General features: G+C 47.1%; 1 protein-coding gene across 5 annotated transcripts in view; it reads left to right on the forward strand.

The window, feature by feature from the left end:
- Positions 1 to 1436: 1436 nt before the first annotated feature.
- Positions 1437 to 21621, forward strand: part of LOC141167088 (NXPE family member 3-like) — a 159376-nt gene continuing 139191 nt past the window's right edge. For all 5 annotated transcript variants that reach the window (XM_073654430.1, XM_073654431.1, XM_073654432.1 and 2 more), the window contains exon 1: positions 1437 to 1773. In XM_073654430.1, the coding sequence (XP_073510531.1) occupies positions 1717 to 1773 (57 nt within the window). In that variant the 5' untranslated portion in view covers positions 1437 to 1716. The remainder of the gene's footprint in view (positions 1774 to 21621) is intronic.

Here is a 21621-nt window from a genome sequence, read left to right on the forward strand (position 1 = left end):
AGACTTGTTTGGGCTAAAGAACACAAGGAATGGACATTAGACCAGTGGAAATCTGTGCTTTGGTCTGATGAGTCCAAATTTGAGATCTTTGGTTCCAACCACCGTGTCTTTGTGCGACGCAGAAAAGGTGAACGGATGGACTCTACATGCCTGGTTCCCACCGTGGAGCATGGAGGATGAGGTGTGATGGTGTGGGGGTGCTTTGCTGGTGACACTGTTGGGGATTTATTAAAAATTGAAGGCATACTGAACCAGGATGGCTACCACAGCATCTTGCAGCGGCATGCTATTCCATCCGGTTTGCGTTTAGTTGGACCATCATTTATTTTTCAACAGGACAATGACCCCAAACACACCTCCAGGCTGTGTAAGAGCTATTTGACCAAGAAGGAGAGTGATGGGGTGCTACGCCAGATGACCTGGCCTCCACAGTCACCAGACCTGAACCCAATCGAGATGGTTTGGGGTGAGCTGGACCGCAGAGTGAAGGCAAAAGGGCCAACAAGTGCTAAGCATCTCTGGGAACTCCTTCAAGATTGTTGGAAGACCATTTCCGGTGACTACCTCTTGAAGCTCATCAAGAGAATGCCAAGAGTGTGCAAAGCAGTCATCAAGGCAAAAGGGGGCTCCGTTGAAGAACCTAGAATATAAGACATATTTTCAGTTGTTTCACACTTTTTTGTTAAGTATATAATTCCACATGTGTTAATTCATAGCTTTGATGCCTTCAGTGCGAATGTACAATTTTCATAGTCATGAAAATACAGAAAAATCTTTAAATGAGAAGGTGTGTCCAAACATTTGGTCTGTACTGTAGTTCTATATTGCTGGTATTGTGGGAGCATCATTCTGTATTGGAGCCAATGTGGGGGCATCATACCCTGTCAGCGCAGTGTGTGGACATCATACTGTGTTGGGGGCCCTGTGGGAGCATAATTCTGTGTTGTTGGTACTGTGGAAGCATAATTCTGTGTTGTTGGTACTGTGGGGGATAATTCTGTGTTGTTGGTACTGTGGGGGCAAAATTTTGTATTGTTGGTACTGTGGGGGCATACTTCTGTGTTGGGGCCAATATGGGAGCATCATACTTTGCTGGGGTGACTGTGCGGACATCATACTGTGTTGGGGTCACTGTAGGAACACCTTTCTTAATTGGGAGCATCATAATCAGCGTGTGGTGGGGACTGTAGGCAGCATCATGCTGTGTGTGGGGAGCATTTTTGGAGGCTTCTTATTCATGCATTCCATGAAAGTGGAATTGTAGTGGGTGAGAACACTGAGGGGCTCCAGCGGCTGCACCATTTTTGTGTCAGTGCCACAATACATGTCCCTCTGTTTGTCTTTAAAGATTGGGAGGTTTGCCCCTCTGTGCTGTGACCCTACCTACTCCACTGAACTTTTTTTAATTCGGGGTTGGGCAGTTTGCACTTTTTTCATGGAGCCACACGATTTACATGGTATAGCCCCAAAGTATAAGTGTCTTACCTGTGTGGCACAGCATGCAAATTATTAATTTTGCTTTAACATTGAGAAGTTTTATTACCAGCTTCTCATCATTATAAACAAATCCAAAAATATCAGCCGAGCTGTGTGAGCATACTGTGGGGCTGAGTGTGAGCAGATAAAGTGCTGGCAGCTATATCAGCTGCGGGGAAAGTTAGGTGTGTCCGGGGTAGTGACTCTGGCTGTCATACACCCGTCCTCAGACAGTCACAGATGTGGACCAGCAAGCGACTCCTGCTCCTGCTCTGCTGTATGGGATGGATTGGAGGGGTAAGTACGTGGGGCAACATAGTGTAAGGGATGGGCTCTAATACTTGATGGGGGTTGTAGTCCAGGACTGTGTTTTTAGGTTTTCTGCAAGAGTAAAAATTAGCTAAAATATGACTGATTAATTTTTGACTTCCGGTGTCGGGAAGAGTAACGATGTGTTTTATACCGTATATAGCAGAAGTTTATTACATAAGTAACGAGACATATTACTCACCCCTGGGGGTCAGCGCCGCTGGAAATACAAGTGCAAGACTAATTCTAGATAAAGTATTAATGAACGGCTAAAAACACAAATATCACTAAAAGACTGAGTGCGTAGAAAGAGGAGAGCGATTGTTTTGTAGTGAGAAAAACAGATGCAAACTGGAATCATTTCCAGAGAACGGAAGAACAGCTTAACCCTGTACTCATGAAAAATGACAGATTACATAGTAAGAAAAGAAAGAGAAAGTAGGAAATTGTCCAAGAGCCGGGAGCCCACCACAGAGGATAGATGCAACTATCAGAGAGTGATTGGTCATCGGAAATGAAGAAATGTTAAAGAAAGCTGCAAAAATAAGACGAAGAATTGCTTAATTTTAACACATGTAAAAATTGGAAATTGGTGCAAATGGGGGGGGGGGGCGACGGAGAACACCGCACCTAAAGGCTCAGACATGAGGGGTAAAAGCAAGAGGGGTGAAAGCCAAGAGGGGTAAAAGCAAGAGAGGAAAAAGCAAGTGTGTAGGGTAAAAGCAAGAGGGGTAAAAGCAAGAGGGGTAAAAGCAAGAGGGGTAAAAGCAAGAGGGGTAAAAGCAAGAGGGGTAAAAGCAAGAGGGGTAAAAGCAAGTGTGTGGCACAAGCACAACAGCACAAAAAAGGGCTAAAAATTGGCTAAAAATTGGCGGCATGCATTTGACAACGCGCTAAACTGCAGACCCCCCATTTAGGAGATGAATCAGAGGCAAGGTGTAATGAAATATACTTTGAAAAGGTGTAAGAAAAAAGTGACTTGGTGCAATAACAAAGTATTTTCTGATCCTATAGATATAGAATATAAATAACCTACACTTACATGCAATTATTACAGTTGTAAAAGCAAATCCACAGAAATTTGAACCCCCTCACCCCAAAAAAATGGATAAAAGACAGCAATAATTTCTGAGAAAAAATATCCATACAGTCTTCTCTGTTAGGTGTAGCATTGTCGTGTCGCTCTTGGTGCCTCCAGGTTGTCTCATCTTGTGGTTTGTTTTTTAATTTTCCAGTCATCATTTCTATATCAGTATCACTTCCGTTTTGGTGAAGACGAGTATAAATCATGGAGGGGTCTCGCTGGGTGGGGACATTTATTACTGTTTTTATTGATCTAATTAAACTTTAACTTCATATCCTGTAAACACCTTGGTGGCTTCTTAGTCTGAATTCACACCTGATGTAAAAACTGAGTAGTTTTTATTTGGGTTAATTTACAGCTCATGTTCCTCTGGGATGGGGGAAAAAATTCCCCCCGCAACTGTTAACCTGTTAAATACCGCTGTCAAAATCTTAACATGCGCCCATCGGCGTGCCCATGATGTGATCGTGGGTCACCGAGGGATTTGTCATGACAGCCAGAGGTCTATTGAAGACCTCCGGGCTTGTCATAGGCGGACTTCAAAGGAGACTGTGATTTTTACTACATGTAGCTATACTATAGAATTGCTGTGTATAGCATAAGTCCCCTAAGGGGACTTAAAAGGACAGTGAAAAGTAAAAAAATAAATGTTTTAAAAAATAAATAAATAAAAAAACATAAAAGCTCAAATTACCCTTCTTTCCCCCGTTAATAATAACTATATAAAAAATGTCCATATGTGGTGTCATCGCATTCAGAAAAGTCGGATAAAAATATAAAAATAATTACCTGATCGGTAAAACACCATAAACATTCAAAAATCAAGAACGCCAAAATTACATTTATTTTTTTTTGTTGCTGCAATTCCACAAAAAATGATGTAACAAGTGATCAAAAAGTTATATCTATTCCAAAATGGCATCAATAAAAACTTTGTCTCACCTAGGAAAAAATAAGAAAAAAACAATAGAAAAATAAAAACTTTACGGGTCTCAGAAAATGGCGACACAACCCATAAATAATTTTTGGGGCAAATTTGTTTTTTTTTCACCTCTAAAATAATAAAAAAAACTGGACATGTTTGGTATCGCCATAATCGTACTGATGGGCAAAATCATATTGGGAGGTCATTTTTATGACAACATATACACTGTAAAGACAATTCCCAAGAAACAAAATCTCAGAATTGTGTTTTTTTTTTCACAATTTTTCCCCACTTGGAATTTTTTCCCGTTTTCCAGTACACTGTGTGGTAAAATGAATGGTGCCATTCGAAAGTCTAACACGTCCCGGAAAAAAACAAGCCCTGATATGTCTATTTGGACAGAAAAATAAAAGAATTATGGCTCTGGGGAAGAAGGGGAGGAAAAAATGGAAATGCAGAAATGTAAGTTTGGCCGGGACGTGAAGGGGTTAATAGTGTTTGAAAATCAGAACTTATTATTTCTATATAATTATATTTTTATTTATTCTTTTATCAATTGATCACTTTTTCATTGGGTCTCCCCACCGATCACCAGAACATTCTCCAATGGCCGTGAGCAGGAGGCGACCAATGAAGCGCAGGATGGGCATGCGATGTGCTGTGCCATACATCGCCACAGTCTGGCAGCCAGGAAAAAAGAGGCCACAAATCCTCCAATTTGACCATCTATGGGGTCCGATATAACAGCTATCCCCTAACAAGTAAATAGATGATAATTTGTGTAGACCGGAAATACCCCTTTAATGCTATCCCACTCCATGACATATAAACTGCTATGGAGAAGGTGTACAGAGTGGTCTGAGGAGCTGAGCTTGCACCATACACAGTGAGTGCCAGATGTGTTATACAGCTGGCACCTGCTTCGAATAGCAGCAACCAGAGCGTCGATTGCTGCTGTTAACTGCTTAAATGCTGCTGCTAGTTTCTGACAAAGGCATTTAAACAGTACAGTCCAGCTGGGGCGTCAGTTCGGGTTCCCATCGCCTTACTTACCATGAGAGCACGGGGTCTCAATGGTTTGCCATGACGGCTGAGGACCTTCTCTGTCTCTGCCCTCTTGGCACTCCAGTGAAGGCCAGACATAGGATGGACTTCATTGAGGATTGTGGTTATTACTGCGAGATACAATTCCAAATAAACGCTGCACATAGTAGAAGCGATCAGATGATCACAGGTTTAAGTCCTGTAAGGGGCCAAAAGATAAAGTGAAAAGTAAAAGATGAAAAAAAATATTGTTAAAAATATTAAAACCAAACAAAACTTGAAAGTTTAAATCACCCCGATTTTCCACATCCAAAAATAAAGAAATGTAAAAAAATAAAAAAAGAAGCATGTTTGGTAGTGTTGAGCGAGCACTAAAATGCTCGGGTGCTCAAAGCTCGCCGTGATACTCGGGTGCTGGACCCGAGCAACGAGCCCAATGTTAGTCTATGGCAGACTCGAACATTTTTGCGGCGGCACCCCCGGCAGTCTGTAGAAAGCCTAAGTGCCCAAAACGATAGTGACGGTGCTCAAAAGACATGGGGGCAGCATGGGGATTGCCCCAGGAAGCATTTATGACCCCCAGGTCACTGCTGTCAACAACATGGTCAGAGGTATTAAGCCACTTTTACAGGCTCACAATAAAACGTTCAAAAACGAAACTGAAACTGCTTTCCTGTGAAATATGTTAAGGAAGTTCCTTTCCAGTGTAAAGACTTGTGTATAAGGTAAAATAAATAACCAAAAATACTCCTCCACACCTTGGGCTATGTTCACAAGTAGCATTTTTTATGCGTTTTTGCACTTTTGTATTGCTTTCAACCGTGACAAATGCATTCACCGGGAAATGTCATTTTAACATTTTACAACCTTATCTGGCCATGTGCTGTGTGACACATGCATACAGTACTGAAAAGACACGGGAACAGCATGGGGAAGACCGCTGGAAGCATCTCTGACTCCCAGGTCACAGCCTAAAAGTGTGCCCATCAGAAGTGATCCTTTCAGCATCAGAAGATGCAGACTTGCAACTATCCCCGTGCAAGTCCTTGTCCCAGGGCAGTGTTCAATTGTACCTCCCCCATTCCTTGCAATGCAAGCGTAAGTGTGCAGCCTGCCACCCACCCACCCCCAGGCTGCAATGCCATACTGCTAGCTTGTACTTGAAATGGGGCCTTTTAGTTTGGAGGAGGCCGAAGCTGGCCACTACCTCATGGCTGCTTTGGCAGCGAGGTATCCATTCTCAGTCCCCAGCCGCCCGGCGGCCAGGTGTCCACGCTCGGTCCCCAGTCGCCAGGGGGTGGCCGGGTGTCCATCCTCGGTCCCCAGCCGCCCCGAGGCTGGGCGTCCACACACGGTCCGGGTGTCCATAAACGGTCCCCAGCCGCCCCTATTTCTCCTTGGAACTTCCGCCCACACTTTTCTTAGCCCGGCCTGCTTTAGGGCAGCATTGGACGAGCTCACCAGAGAACCAGACTCCTCCAGTGGGCCCTGGCTTCTCCATCAGGGGAGTTGAGAGTGCCAAGGTGAGGAACATGATGATGATGAAAGTTAGCATCTGCTTTGTTTTCTTGGAATGCAAATGCATGTATGTAGTAGCGAATAGGCCTGAGGTGGTCAGCGTTTTGGCGCATATCCTACCTTCTCCGAGGATTGCTGGATGTTTTCCTGCTACTATCCCAGTTCTATGACTCCCATTAAAACAAAGCTTCAGGTGATGAACGATGGATGAGGTGGTGGCAAAGGAGAAAGAGCAGGAGGAACAGGGACCATTCACTTCAATATCAGACCAGTCAACCACACATGTCTTGTAGGATATGTTTCTGTACCAAAAGGATCGGTTCGTCTACACAGTTATAGTGCATGCAGTGAGTGCAATGCCTACCAAAAATTTCGAGGCACTCCAATGCCCCTTGGAAGTGACATGGAGGTCAGAGGGCCTTAACTAAACCGTTTTTTCCATTTATAGCAGCTGGGTCTCCTGTGCACTGTTGGCCTAAGCAGTGAATGGAAGGCTTTCCAAAAATTATGAGGAACTGCAATGCCCCTTGAAACAGACGTGGATTACAGCATACTAAAAACCTTCTACCCATTATTGGGGAGTGGGTCTCCCTTAGTGTTGCATTGAAAAGAAAAGCTGACTAAAATTAGGAGGAGATGCAATGCCCGTTGGAAGAATGGTGGAGTTCGCAGTGGAATAAAAAGACAATATCAATGCCCCTTGAAAAAGTGGTGGAGGTCGCAGTAGCTTAACAAGACGGTTTTAATGCCCCTGGGAAAAGTGGTGGAGGTCGCAGGAGCTTAACAAGACGGTTTTAATGCCCCTTGGAAGAGACGTGGAAGTCGCAGTGGAATAAAAAGACAATATCAATGCCCCTGGGAAATGTGGTGGAGGTCGCAGTGGAATAAAAAGACAATATCAATGCCCCTTGAAAAAGTGGTGGACGTCACAGTAGCTTAACAAGACGGTGTTAAGCCCCTTGGAATAGACGTGGAGGTCACAGTGGAATAAAAAGACAATATCAATGCCCCTGGGAAAAGTGGTGGAGGTCACAGTGGAATAAAAAGACAATATCAATTCCTCTGAGAAAAGTGGTGGAGGTCGCAGTAGCTTAACAAGAAGGTTTTAATGCCCCTTGGAAGAATGGTGGAGGACGCAGTAGCTTAACAAGACGGTTTTCATGCCCCTTGGAAGAATGGTGGAGTTCGCAGTGGAATAAAAAGACAATATCAATGCCCCTTGAAAAAGTGGTGGAGGTCGCAGTAGCTTAACAAGACGGTTTTCATGCCCCTTGGAAGAGACGTGGAGTTCGCAGTGGAATAAAAAGACAATATCAATGCCCCTTGGAAGAATTATGGAGGTCGCAGTAGCTTAACAAGACGGTTTTCATGCCCTTACAAGAGCCATGCAGTACAGCTAATTAAAATCATTATTCCCATTATTGGGGAGTGGGTCTCCCATAGTCTTTGCCTATGCCTTCCAAGCAAAAGCTGCCAAAAATTAGGACGGAGGAACTTGCAATGCTGGCAACACGGACCACGGTCACCCTGGTGGTATAGTGGGGGTGGAGGCTGAGGATAAGGAGAAGAGCAAAAATACAGCCGAAATGAGGAAGCGTATACATATACCCATGTGTGGGTGTGAAGTGGTGCATGGGAATACACCTCCCGAAATAACACAGTGGATTTGACTTTATGTTACTCTGCTGTCATTTGGTGGTGATGAGAAGTCTGGCCCAATCCAGCCCTTGTTCATTTTGATAAGGGTGAGCTTGTCAGCATTGTCAGTTGACAGGCGAGTGCGCTTATCAGTTATAATTCCGCCAGCGGCACTAAAAACACGCTCCGATAACACGCTAGCGGCAGGGCAGGCCAGGACCTCCAAGGCGTACAGAGCGAGTTCATTCCAAGTGTCCAGCTTGGATACCCAATAATTAAAAGGCACAGAGGAATCACGGAGGACGCTGGTACGGTCGGCAAGGTACTCCCTCATCTTTTGAAGCTTTCCACTCCTTGTGAGAGTACCCCGCGCCTCAGGGCCTGTAAGCTGGGCGGGTCCCAGAAAACTGTCCCAGAATGTTGACAGTGTTCCCCTGCCTCTGCTGGATTGGAGTTGCGTCTCTCTCACCTGTACGACTTGGTTGGTCAACGAACTGTGACCTCTGCCGCTAGCATGTTCAGATGGGAATTTTTTTTAACAGTTCTGTAGCAAGGGCCTTCTGGTACAGCCCCACTTTTGTAGACCTCTCCACCTCAGGAATAAGAGAGTGAAAGTTCTCCTTGTAGCGGGGGTCTAAAAGTGTCACCAACCAGTAATGACTGTCACCCAACATTTTGACAACGCGAGGGTCACGGTTAAGGCAGCGTAACATAAAGTCAGCCATGCGTGCCAGACTGGTAACGGGCAAGATGTCCGTGTCCTCACCAAGATGACAACTGACCATGCTCTCCTCCTCCTCCTCCCCCCTGTCCTCAGGCCACCAATGCTGAACCGTCTGTATGACAGTTGTAATGGTACTACCGTCTACAGCGCATGATACCAGCTCCTGTTCTTCCTCCTCCTCTACCTCATTGTCCCCCAATGTACATTGGGATGAGATGAGGCTGGGCTGTGTGTAATCACCCAGTACAGGTTCTTGATCCATCTCATCATACTCTGGCTGCGATGCCTCCTCTTTAATTCTCTGCAGAGAACGTTGAAGAAGACAGATAAGTGGGATGCTGACGCTAATGATGGCGTCATCACCACTCACCATCTTGGTGGACTCCTCAAAGTTTGTCAGGATGGTACATATGTCCGACTTCCAGGTCCACTCCTGAGGTCTTATGTGTGGAGTCTGACCTGAATATCGACGGCCTTGTTGCAGCTGGTACTCCACAACTGCTCACAAATCCTTTGCAACATATGGAGGGTAGAGTTCCAACATGTGGGGACATCACACACCAGTCGGTGTGATGGAAGCTGCAAACGGTGCTGCAACACAGCAAGGGCGGCGGAAGCTGTAGCCGACTTGCGAAAATGAGCTGAGGGGCAGCGTACTTTGACGAGCAGATCTGGCAACTCGGGGTACGATTTAAGAAACCGCTGAACCACGAGGTTAAACACATGAGCCAGGCATGGTACGTGTGTGATCTCGCCTCGCCTCAGAGCCACCACCAGGTTACGTCCATTGTCACACATGACCATGCCTGAATGTAGGTTCAGCTGTCTCAGCCACAGATCTGCCTGCTCTTTCACAGCTGTCCACAACTCACAAGCAGTGTGAGGCTTCTCACCTAAGCTTATGAGTTTCAGCACAGCCTGTTGCCGCTTGGCGGAGGCAGTACTGCAGTGCTTCCAGCTTGTAACTGATGTGGTGATATCTGAGATGGAGGCTGAACATGAGGAGGAGGAGGAGGAGGATGATGCGCAGGAGCTGTACACTGTGGGGGCAACTCTGACTGACATAGGGCCCGCAATCCTTGGTGTGGGGAGGATGTTGCGTCCCAAGGTCCGACTGGGTCCCCACTTCCACTATGTTTACCCAGTGTGCCGTCAAAGATATGTACCGTCCCTGGCCACAAGCACTTGTCCACGTGTCCGTTGTCATGAGGACTCTCCCAGTAACTGTGTTGTTGAGGGCACGGCAGATGTTTTGGGACACTTGCTTGTGTAGTGCGGGGATGGCACACCGGGCAATATAGTGTCGGCTGGGGACCGAGTACTGAGGGACGGCCACCGCCATAAGTTGCGGAAGGATTCCGTCTCCATCAGCCTAAAAGGCAGCATTTTCAATGCAAGCTGTCGTGAAATGTGCGAATTTAGGACTGTGGCCTGTGGGGCGTTGGCTGTGAATTTGCGCTTTCGTTCAAAGCTCTGGGATATGGACAATTGAACGCTGCGGTGGGACGTGGACGTTGATGCTGTTTCTTGAGAAACTGCCATCACAAGTGAAGACTGAGAGGAGGGGGCATCTTTGCATGCAGTATGGACAGGGGATTGCCTTGCAAGCACAACAGGGGGTTCTATTACACGCACAACAGTGGAAGAAGCAGTGGTGTCACCAGCTGACATTGGTCGTGGACCCTGGGGTTCGCCCCATAAAGTCGGGTGCTTTGCTGCCATGTGCCTGATCATGCTGGTGGTGGTCAGGCTGGTAGTTTTGTCACCCCTGTTTATGCTGGCATGGCAGGTGGTACAAATGGCTTTTTGGGGTTATCAGCAGAGTCTTTAAAAAAATTCCAGACTCTGGAAGACCAACCGGTTGCACTGGCAACGTCCCTCGTGTTGGTGTTACGGGAAACTATTGCCCGCCTTTTGTCTGCGGCCACCATACTGCTTCTTTCTGCCTGTTGGGGTACTCTGCCTCCCTCACCCTGTGTGCTGCTGGCCTCGCTCTGCGTGTCCTCCTGCCACGTTGGGTCAGTTACTAGATCATCCACCACCTCCTCCTCTTCAACTTGGTCACTATGATCCTCCTACTCACTTCGTGGCAATTGTGTCTCGTCATCGTCCACCTCTTGTGACAAATTTCCAGCGTCGACTTCCTGTGGCCGTGGCTGTTCAAATATTTGGGCATCGCTACATGGGATCTCCTCTTCCACCACTTCAAGCGGAGCAGGCGAGGGGCACAAATATGGAAATGTACCAGTGAACAGCTCTTCAGAGTGTCCAAGTGTGGGATCAGTTGCTGTCTGACGACACTCGGCATGGTGAGAGGAAGGAGCATCAGGATGAGGAGGAGTATGCGGTCGAGACTCACGGCTACTAAAACTTGACCGTGTGGAGGAAAGACCGGAGGTGGTGGTGCCCAGGTAACTGGAAGTATTGTCTGCTATCCAATTAATAACCTGTTCACACTGATCAGTTCGCAATACTGGTGTTGTAGTGTGCTTCCCTAGTAATTCGGTCAAGAAGTGGGAGCGAGAAGATGTGACTGTTGGTTGTGGCACATTTTCACCTTGGCCACGGCCCCGTCCTCTACATGCACCATCACCAGAACGTCCAGTTCCACATCACTTGCCACACGCCTTGCCCATTGTAAATGAATTAAAATAGCTTACACTCGCACTATCAATGGGAAAAGGGTAATAAAAAGTAGATTAGAACTGTGGAAGAGGAAAACCACAGTTCTATTCCTCTGGCCTACACCAGACTCTTTTAAACAGATATATTGGTATCTGACCAGTCAGGGAGACACTATTACAGGGTTTTTTTACGGCAAAAAATGCCAAAAACAGGATAATACAGAGATTTGACCCGTGGAACTGCAAAACCACAGATCTTTTTCTCTGGCCTACACCAGACTCTTTTAAACAGATATATTGGTGTCTGACCAGTCACAGAAACACTCAATTTTTTTTGGAGGGGTGGGGGGGGAATGCCAAAAGGTTAATAAGACACGTATTTGGACAGTCTGACTGAGGAAAAAAAAAATACAGGATTTAGATGAAAAAAAAAAAAAATTTTCCTGGCCCCTGAGACCGGGTGATAAGTCTAGCAATTTGACCAACAGGAGCACACAGGACTGTAATGCAGCGTTTGCTGGTATAACCACTGTGTCTCCTATACAGCCTGCCTGCCTGATATCTGGGATGGATATTAATCCTGAGAAGGACTGTTTGTTTGATTTGGCAGCCTTTACAGACCCTACACTAACTATTTCGCACTATATATCTCTCCCTAACTCAGCAGCACCCTCTCTACACTGTCTGATCCGGAGCGACTATGTCCAAGATGGCGGCGCCCGGTTTTAAATACTTGAGATGACGCTATGCGGCCAGCCAATCACTGTAATGCCCACAAACAACATGGCTGCGGCATTACAGTGACTGGCTGGCAATCCCTGCATGTTCATTGGCTCTGTAAAGAGCGCCAAACGTGCATGGCGGAGACCCGAGCTCCCGTCCGAGTAACCCGGAAATCCTCAGTGCTCGCCGAACATCCCGAGTAGCGTGATGCTCGGGCGAGTAACGAGCAGTGTCGAGCATGCTCGCTCAACACTAATGTTTGGTATTCCCCGGTCCAAAAAAGTCTGATCTATTAAAATATTAATTTCTTAAATACAAATTGATCAGAAAAATAAATCAAAATGCCAGAAATGTGGGTTTTTGGTTGCCGCACATCCAAAAAATGCAATAAAAAGAGATCAAAACGTTGCATCTTCCCCAAAATGTATCAAAACTACAGCTCAGAGAGCAAAAAAACGATCGCTCCTTCAGCCCGATCTCAAAAATGGAAATGTAGAACCCCGAGGGCTCGGCTGCTACAGGGGTATTGCACCTCAAACCAGAGGTGTGATATTCCACTCCCGGGTAAGGATGGAGTGTGGACCAGGACTCAGTTAGCTGCATGCACCACACACACCCCATTTCCGAGGGACAGCTCAACGGTGCTCCCACAAGATAGAAGTGCAGGCACGACAGCATCTGTCCCTGGCTGGAGTGGGGAGGGGGAGGAAAACCCAGTGGTGTAGGAGCAGATAGGGGTGGGTCTCTGGGCATAGGTAGGAGCCCATTGGTTGCTAGTCACCTGGGCTCGGGTGTCAGAAGGAGGTATATAAGGTGGGCACCATCTTAGAACAGAGTTCAGACCAGTTCAGTCCAGCCAGTTCAGAGAGGAGGAGAAGAAGACAGGAGTTCAGCCAGAGAGGGCTGACAGGGAGCTGTGGCTCAGTCTGGGCCCAGCTCCAGAGGCAGGCCTGGAGTGGAGGCCAGAAACAGCAGAAAGAGAGAGGAGAAGGAGCGGAAAGGAAAGTAAGAAAGGAACTGGAACAGAGGAGAAAGGAAGCAAGGAACACAGAGAAAGGCCCAGAGACACGAGGACAGAAGGAACCCCATATGCCCAGAGGAGATACAGGGTGAAGGGTTGGCAGAACAGGGTACCGGAACCCAAATTGGTGGAGGCAACAGATTCCTCAGCCAAAGACCGGAGGTTGTTACCACATCTTGGTGCGACCCCTCACTACATCCACCAGAAAGGCATACCGTATAGGGTCAGGGAAACCGGGAGAGGTTTCGCCAACAGAAGGCCCGAGGAAGCTGGACAAAGGTGGGTCACTGGTGGGCACGGCCAGAGAAAGGTAGAGAAGGGAGCTCTGAACCACACTCTGGAATTACCTGGGAGTTGACCGAGTCCCTTGCCTGGTGGACGCAGCACGGCTCGGGCAGTCATCGCCTGCAGCATTGACATGAACAACAACTGTGAGTAAAGCATTGAAAACTGCAACCGCACGTCTCTGTGGTTCCTCGCCGCACCAGCACCATTAGCACTGGGACGCTCACACCATCACTCCCATCATCTCTCACATTAGCTGCCCTGAGGCAATACTTCTCCCGTGGGGAGTTATCCCATACTCAGCTGCGCAAACAACATCAGCCTCAGCGGTCTGCAGCGCGGCGGCGGTCCCCACTGACCGCAATCCACGGGTGGCGTAGTCGGACATTTGCTTTACATCAAGACTGCCACTGGTTTGACCACCCTTTTTCCTAACTTTATGTGTGCAAATTGCGGCTAGCCAATCAGGGCGCAGGAAGCATCCACTCTGTCCAGGCACAAGGGCTTGTGCCATTGGCTGCTGAAATCACATGTCTATATAAAGAGCAGACATGTTATGTTAGTGCCATTTTGTCATTATAACAGGTCACAGATGGTTCTGCTGACGCTGCTCCTGGATTCATTAGAGATTTAATCTTGCTAGATAGGCGGTTGCTTCTAAGTCATATAGTTTAGATAGCTAGTGTCCTGTGTGGCAGTGAAATCGACCTTCCAGTAGATTTTTTTTTCTTGTGCCATTACTAAGGTCCAGACAAAGACAGCAGGGCCCATGTCATAGAACTCTGTTGTGCACTGCTTCTATTATACTCCATGCACGAGTTCACCTTTAAAAATCTATTTTTTTCAGTTGCTAACGTGATACAGCACACCATAGTAGCCCACTTTGTCATTTTGTGGCAGTGAAATTCAGCTGTATGCAGAGTAAAAAAATATTTTTTTTTCTGTGAGTAATGTAATACACCAAGCCATATCTCACCTTGTCATTTAGTGCCGCTGAAATTCAGCTGTGTGCAGAGCTGTTGAAGAGTAAAAAAACATATTTTTTTCAGTTACAGCAAGCCATATCTCACCTTGTTGTTTTGTGGCGGTGAAATTCAGCTGTGTACAGAGCTCATGCAGAGTAAAAAAATATTTTTTTTTCTGTGACAAACCTGATACAGCAGGCTAGATCTGAGTTTGAAATTGTTTGGAACATATCTGCTATGTTATACAGGGGTCATCCACACTAAAAAAAATACTTTCTTCTGTTATTAACGTCATACAGAAGCCCAAAAGGCCAGATGTCAGTTTCAAATTTTTGGGTGCTGATATTGCTCTCCACACAGGGGTACACATGATAAAATTGAAATTGGTTTACTTACTACAGTGGTATATAAAGCAGGCTACATTTCATCTTTTAATTCTTTGTTGCAAATATTGTTCTCCATACAGGGGAAAAAATACTTTCTCCTGTTACTAACATGATACAGTAAGCCATATCTCACCTAGTCATTTAGTGCAGCTGAAATTCAGCTGTCTGCAGAGCTGGTGCACAGTAAAAGAAAAAATCTAATTTTTTGTTGCTAATAGTGTGCTCCTATCACACTATCTGAGCAACATCAGTGGGAAAAAAAGAGGTCATGGTGGAATGGGGAATAGGCTTGGTGTTCAAGGTATATGTGGGATAGGTGGTAATGTTAGTGAAAGCACTGGTAGTGAACCAACACTGTCACGTCCTATCCAATGACAACCGACAACTTCTGTTACTGGACGGGCTACTCCACAGCGATCCACCTTGTTGATGAGGACCAGAAAGAGCAGGTGCTCCAGTGGATGGCAAGCTCTGCTTCAAGTGGCCTCTCCTCCTCTTCCTCCACCTCAACATCACACACACAGTACAGTACTCAGAGGTGGCACCCAATTACCCTTGCTTCCCCCCGCGTCACAACTGTCCAATCGCCCAACTGACTGTAGGGAACCACAGATGGGTGAGTCTGCAGAACTGTTCACACATTTTATGCCATGGGCATCAGAAGTGTACTCCAACGATTTGCAGAGTAAAAAGGAGGAAAGCATCTCCACCAATGCCCAAAATTTTTTTAGGTTGGATTCGGGGCAGGACGAAGTAGGGTCCGAGCAGCTTCCTGACTCTCATCACCAGACATTAACCCCCGGGGAGGGAGGTGATCCTGATGAGACTCAGATACCTGAGGGTCACATGGACTGTACTGTGCTGTCAGGGCAGGAAGAGAAGGAGGGTGACTCTAAGGGCGAGGAATGGGATAACACAGGATGATGTTATACAGGCCTCATCCACACTAAAAAATACTTTCTTCTGTTAGTAACGTCATAAAGCAGGCCAGACGTTAGTTTCAAATTTTTGGGTGCTGATATTGTTCTCCACACAACATGATGAAAATCAAAATTGTTTTTCTTACTACCATGGTATATAAAGCAGGCTGTATTTCATTGTTTATTTCTTTGGTGCTGATATTGTTCTCCATACAGGGGTACACATTAGTGATGAGCAAGCACTAAATGTGCTCAACTTAGTGGTTCAGCGATTTTTCAAAACCTACCCAGATCTGCCAGAGCTGCTTGTGAAAGTACGCCACGTGTGAGCCCATTTCAGAAAATCAGCCACAACTTCTGTGAGCAGCAGAAGGCAGTTGTTGAGTACCAGCTTCAACATGCCCATAGGCATTCAGGTCAGCCTCTGCACATAAGACCTCAGGAGTGGACATGGATGTCTGACATCTGTGCTGTCCTCCAAAACTTTGAGGACTCCACCAAGATGGTGAGCGGCAATGACACCATAATTTGCGTCACCATGCCGCTTCTCTGTCTACTGAAATGCTCTCTGCTCACAGTTAAAGAGGAGGCAGTGCAGGCTGAGCACGGAACTATACAGGGTGATGTTACACAGCCAAGCCTCATCTCATCTCAATGCTGATTGGGTGATGAAGAAGGAGGAGGAGGATGAGGAAGAAAACATGGACAGTCATCCTTTTGGTGAGGACAGGGAAGTCTTGTCTGTCTTGGAAGTCTTGATACCCCTCTTTCACTCTGCGGGAAAGCTGTACGAGTTTCACTTAATGATGACCTTCAGTGGCCTAAACAATGGATTTGCTTATGCAAGTTATTTCTCAAAAAGCATCGCATTGCAGATCAGGCCATTGCCCAACTCTTAGCACAAGAGGCTCTTAAGAAAATCCACAATAATGGGAAATTTCAATAGAGACTCATTGGTCAATATAAAAGATCCATACAAGTAGATTGTATACTGTGTGGACACAATAAATGGCAGACTATTCAGATGAGAACACAAAGGAGAGGAGAACCACCCAATGTCAGGTCCAAAAATCAATCAAACATTGGCTATATATAAAAGACCTTTATTCACAGAATGGTCATAGGGGTATTACAGACACAAGATTGTCCGCAATCACAAGCATATGCATACAACGTCAATCTGGTGAATAGGCATAATCAAATTGGATCACAATAAACAGGTGTACAATAATTGCAATATACATAATCAATTTGGATCCCAATAGGATAATAAAATAATTTGGTATATAACAATAGCAATGAATATGTCAAAGCAGTCTAGCAATTATAACACAGATGGCAGTGCTTGGTGCACAATAATATATGTGGTGACAAAAAATAATAATAGTACCAATGATATATAATGGCTACTTCAAGTAAGTATATGAGTAATGATGTCACCAGGCACCATACACAACCAACTGTGATATATAAGTCAATATCTATCCGCTCATATAGATGTGCTGTTATAAAGGGGGATATTGTAACTATATAGTGCTCATGCAATATAACAAGGGAGGAGGCCAAAATGACTGACTATACCCGGTTGTTGGGTCCAAATGAAGGGATTGCGGCACAACCCCGACGCGCGTTTCGGACAGAGCGTCCTTCGTCAGGGAGTGTTGTTTCTTAGAACCAACTACGATTAAAAAAGGTGAGTGTGGCCAATCACATGAGGTGCCGGCAGAATGAGCGTGTATCCGGCCGTCTAAACTGAAACCGGAAGTGCCCTAGTATGTCAGTCAGTGGGGGCGGACACTTGAACCTGTCTAACAGTATCTGCGATGTATGTCCTAGACCATGTGATGTGGTCCATCAGGATAATTGCGCGTGCGCAGCCAGGAGGGACCAGGACCTGCGGGTACCCGCGTCATGTGACCGATTGCGTCAGGTCCATGTGACCCGAGCCTCCGGACACAAAGATACGGAGCCAGCCGGCACCTGGAGCACAGGCTGCGCAAGCGCACTGAACAGACAAGGCTTGTAAGTAGCCTTATGTGAACATACATAAGAGGATATAGTCCAGATATCGAATCATAACATCAATTATTAAATCATAATACAAACGTGTCACCGCATATATTATTGTGCACCAAGCACTGCCATCTGTGTTATAATTGCTAGACTGGCTTTGACATATTCATTGCTATTGTTATATACCAAATTATTTTATTATCCTATTGGGATCCAAATTGATTATGTATATTGCAATTATTGTACACCTGTTTATTGTGATCCAATTTGATTATGCCTATTCACCATATCGACGTATGCATATGCTTGTGATTGCGGACAATCTTGTGTCTGTAATACCACTATGACCATTCTGTGAATAAAGGTCTTTTATATATAGCCAATGTTTGATTGATTTTTGGACCTGACATTCGGTGGTTCTCCTCTCCTTTGCATTGCCCAACTCTGCAGTCATGAAATTCAAGGCGTAAAGAAAGATCTTTGTGTGTCGAAGCACCACCGAGAAGTGCGAGCTGATGTTGGACGGGCTGCTGTTGCTTATGGAACAAGCTGCATTAGAGGACTTCCCAGGAGAAATGACAGCCGGAGTAGATATGATTTCCCTCTATGCCAGTCCTTTCACCGAGCTAAAGAATATGGCTGTGGTGAAATACAACTCTCACCGAGAAGCAGTGCCAGACTGAAGAATATTGGGCCCACCAGATGATTTGATTCTGAGGGCCCACCTTTCTCCCCCACTCAAGAGCCCCATAGCAGCTGCAAGGTTTGCACTATGAACTCTCCTGAAGGAGAAGCCAGGGCCCACCGGAGCATTCTCCGGCTCTCTTGTGGGCCCATCCAACCCTGCCAAGAAGCAGCCCTGGCTAAGAAAAGTCTGTGTGAAGATTAGCGGACACTCTATGGCTGCAAGGGCCGGCTCCAGGTTTTTGTGGGCCCTGGGTGAAAGAGTCTCAGTGGGCCCCTTTAACACATACCACGATTCATGATGCACAGATACCACAGAGAAATATATATATATTATATATATATATATATATATATATATATATATATATATATTAGTACAATGCCAAAGATTTCAATTCTTACATTACATGACCGATATCTATTGTAAATTCCACAGTAGCTCAGAAAGCGGCGAATCGCTCCATATAGAATACTGGCCCCCATACAATGCTTCATACAGGATACTGGCCCCCATATAATGCTCCATACAGGATACTGGCCCCCATATAATGCTCCATAGAGGATACTGGCCCCCATATAACACTCCATACAGGATACTGGCCCCCATATAACGCTCCATACAGAATACTGGCCCCCATATAACGCTCCATACAGAATACTGGCCCCCACATAAGGCCCCATGCAGGCTGTGCCCCCACATAATGCTCCATGCAGGCTTTTCCCCCCACATAATGCCTCATGCAGGCTGTTCCCCCGTCATAATGCTCCACGCAGGCTGTTCCCCCCATATAACGCTCCATACAGAATACTTGGCCCCGATATAACGCTCCATGCAGGCTTTTCCCCCCACATAATGATCATGCAGGCTGTTCCCCTCACATAATGCCCCACGCAGGCTGCTCCCCCCACATAATGCCCCATGCAGGCTGTTCCCCCCTTATAATGCCCCATGCAGGCTGTTCCCCCCTTATAATGCCCCATGCAGGCTGTTCCCCCCTTATAACGCCCCATGCAGGCTGTTCCCCCCTCCCATATAATGCCCCATGTAGAATGTCACTTCCACCCCCCATATAATGCCCCATGCAGGATGTCACCTCTCCCCCTCATATAATGCCCCATGCAGGATGTCACACACCCCTCCCTTATAATGCCCCATGCAGGATGTCACACACCCCTCCCTTATAATGCCCCACGCAGGATGTCACACACCCCTCCCTTATAATGCCCCACGCAGGATGTCACAATCCCCCCATTTTAATGCCCCATACAGGATGTCACCCCCCCCTTATGATGCCCCATGCAGGATGTCACGCACACCCCACCTCCCTTATAATACCCCATGTAGGATGTGACTTCCACCCCCCATATAATGCCCCATGCAGGATGTCACACCCCCCTCCCTTATAATGCCCCATGCAGTATGTTACTTCCCCCCTTTTAATGCCCCATGCAGGATGTCGCACCCCTCCTCCCTTATAATGCCCCATGCAGGATGCCACTCCCCACCCCCATATAATGCCCCATGCCTCCATACATTAAAAAAAAAAGATCAAATGCTCACCTCGCTTCTCACCTGCTGCTGACCTGGACTCCTCACACGCGCCGGTGTCTTCCCGCTCTGTGCTGTGACGGCTCAGGAGAGAGTGCGGTGGAAAGATGTCACCGCGCCCTCTGACCTGAGACGTCACAGTCAGAGGACGCGGAAGAGACCGGAGCTGCTGAGGAGGCACGGGGAGAGGTAAGTATTGTGCCGGGGCCCTGAGTAAGCGGGGGGGAGCGGGCACTGACACCACTCTTCTCCGCTCACGGGTCCCATAGCACGGCGGGGTGCCCGACGGCGAGTGGGCCCCCGCCTGCTCAGGGCCCCGGCACTTACCCGGATGCGCTGGGTGCTGACGCCGACCCTGGTGGCTGTTTTTTTTTTACTGTTGACGGGCTCTAGCAAACTATAGGACTTAAGATCTGCAATCTGGCACCTTGGCAAAGCCCAATTCTGTTCTCCCTCTGATAAGTAACAAACAGGTCCTGCTGGGGAAACTTGCACCTACTGCCACTCAGTGTCTTCAGCTCCTTTGTGAGAAACTAATGTTTGGGCAGCCAATCTACCAAATAAAATTTCTGAGATGGAAATTGTGGATGGCTTTGCTTCTGGTATTGGGTGCTAATACCTAACCATGGCATGCCATAATTCACTGGGTATTCCTGACTGGTTGGAGACAAGTGCATTCCCACAGAAAAGTACCAGTGTCATGGAATGACAAGGGGATGTCTGGCAGATGGCACAACACACGGATGCAACGGGAGATAGAGGGGAAAGGAGGGCCCTAGCAGTAAGGAACAAGGGAAGGGACACCTCCTGACACCAACCTATGTCTGTCCCTAAGCTCCCCTATCGTCCCAGACGGGTCCTATCCCTCCCGTTCACAATCACGTGCCTAAGCCCTTACACACTAGTCTCACCACTACAATAGGACAACACAAGGAAGGTAAGACAAACAATGGGAAGATAACATATAATATACACTTATCTATCCAATAGAGCAGTGGTCCCCAACCTTTTTTGCACCAGGGACCGGCTTGAAGCAAGATCATTTTTCCATGGCCCAGCAAGGAGGGGGTGGGGTGGGCGGGGCTTTGGTCATATGGGGGCGGGGTAATGGAGGGATTTGGAGTTTAGTGCATACTTATCATATAGTGTAGACCAGGTCCCCGCCAGGAGCTATGCCAGGAGCCCCACATAATGTGCTGTGCCAGGAGCCGCATCACTGAGGCCCCATCACGCCCTGCAGCAGGACAGGGCAGCTGTCCTGACAGCTGCTGTTCAGCTGCATTTACTTCATCCCAGGGGCGGACACAGACTGTAGTGGGCCCCTGTGCAAGAAATTTTTGGGGGCCCCCCCCGCCCTTCATAAGGCAACAAAGTTATGTAAACATAACCCCCCCATGTGCATCTCTCACCCCCCCATGTGCAGCTCACCCCCGTGCATCTCTCATCCCCCTCCGTGCATCTCTCATCCCCCTCCGTGCATCTCTCATCCACCCCCCGTGCATCTCTCATCCACCCCCCATGTGCATCTCTCATCCCCCTCCGTGCATCTCTCATCCCCTCCGTGCATCTCTCATCCACCCCCCGTGCATCTCTCATCCACCCCCCGTGCATCTCTCATCCACCCCCCGTGCATCTCTCATCCCCCCCGTGCATCTCTCACCCCCCCGTGCATCTCTCACCCCCCCGTGCATCTCTCACCCCCCCGTGCATCTCTCATCTCTCCCCTCCCC

The sequence above is a fragment of the Phyllobates terribilis genome, unplaced genomic scaffold (assembly GCF_046119375.1).
Source record: "Phyllobates terribilis strain yellow unplaced genomic scaffold, ASM4611937v1 Scaffold_11__3_contigs__length_659146591, whole genome shotgun sequence".
NCBI lineage: Eukaryota > Metazoa > Chordata > Amphibia > Anura > Dendrobatidae > Phyllobates > Phyllobates terribilis.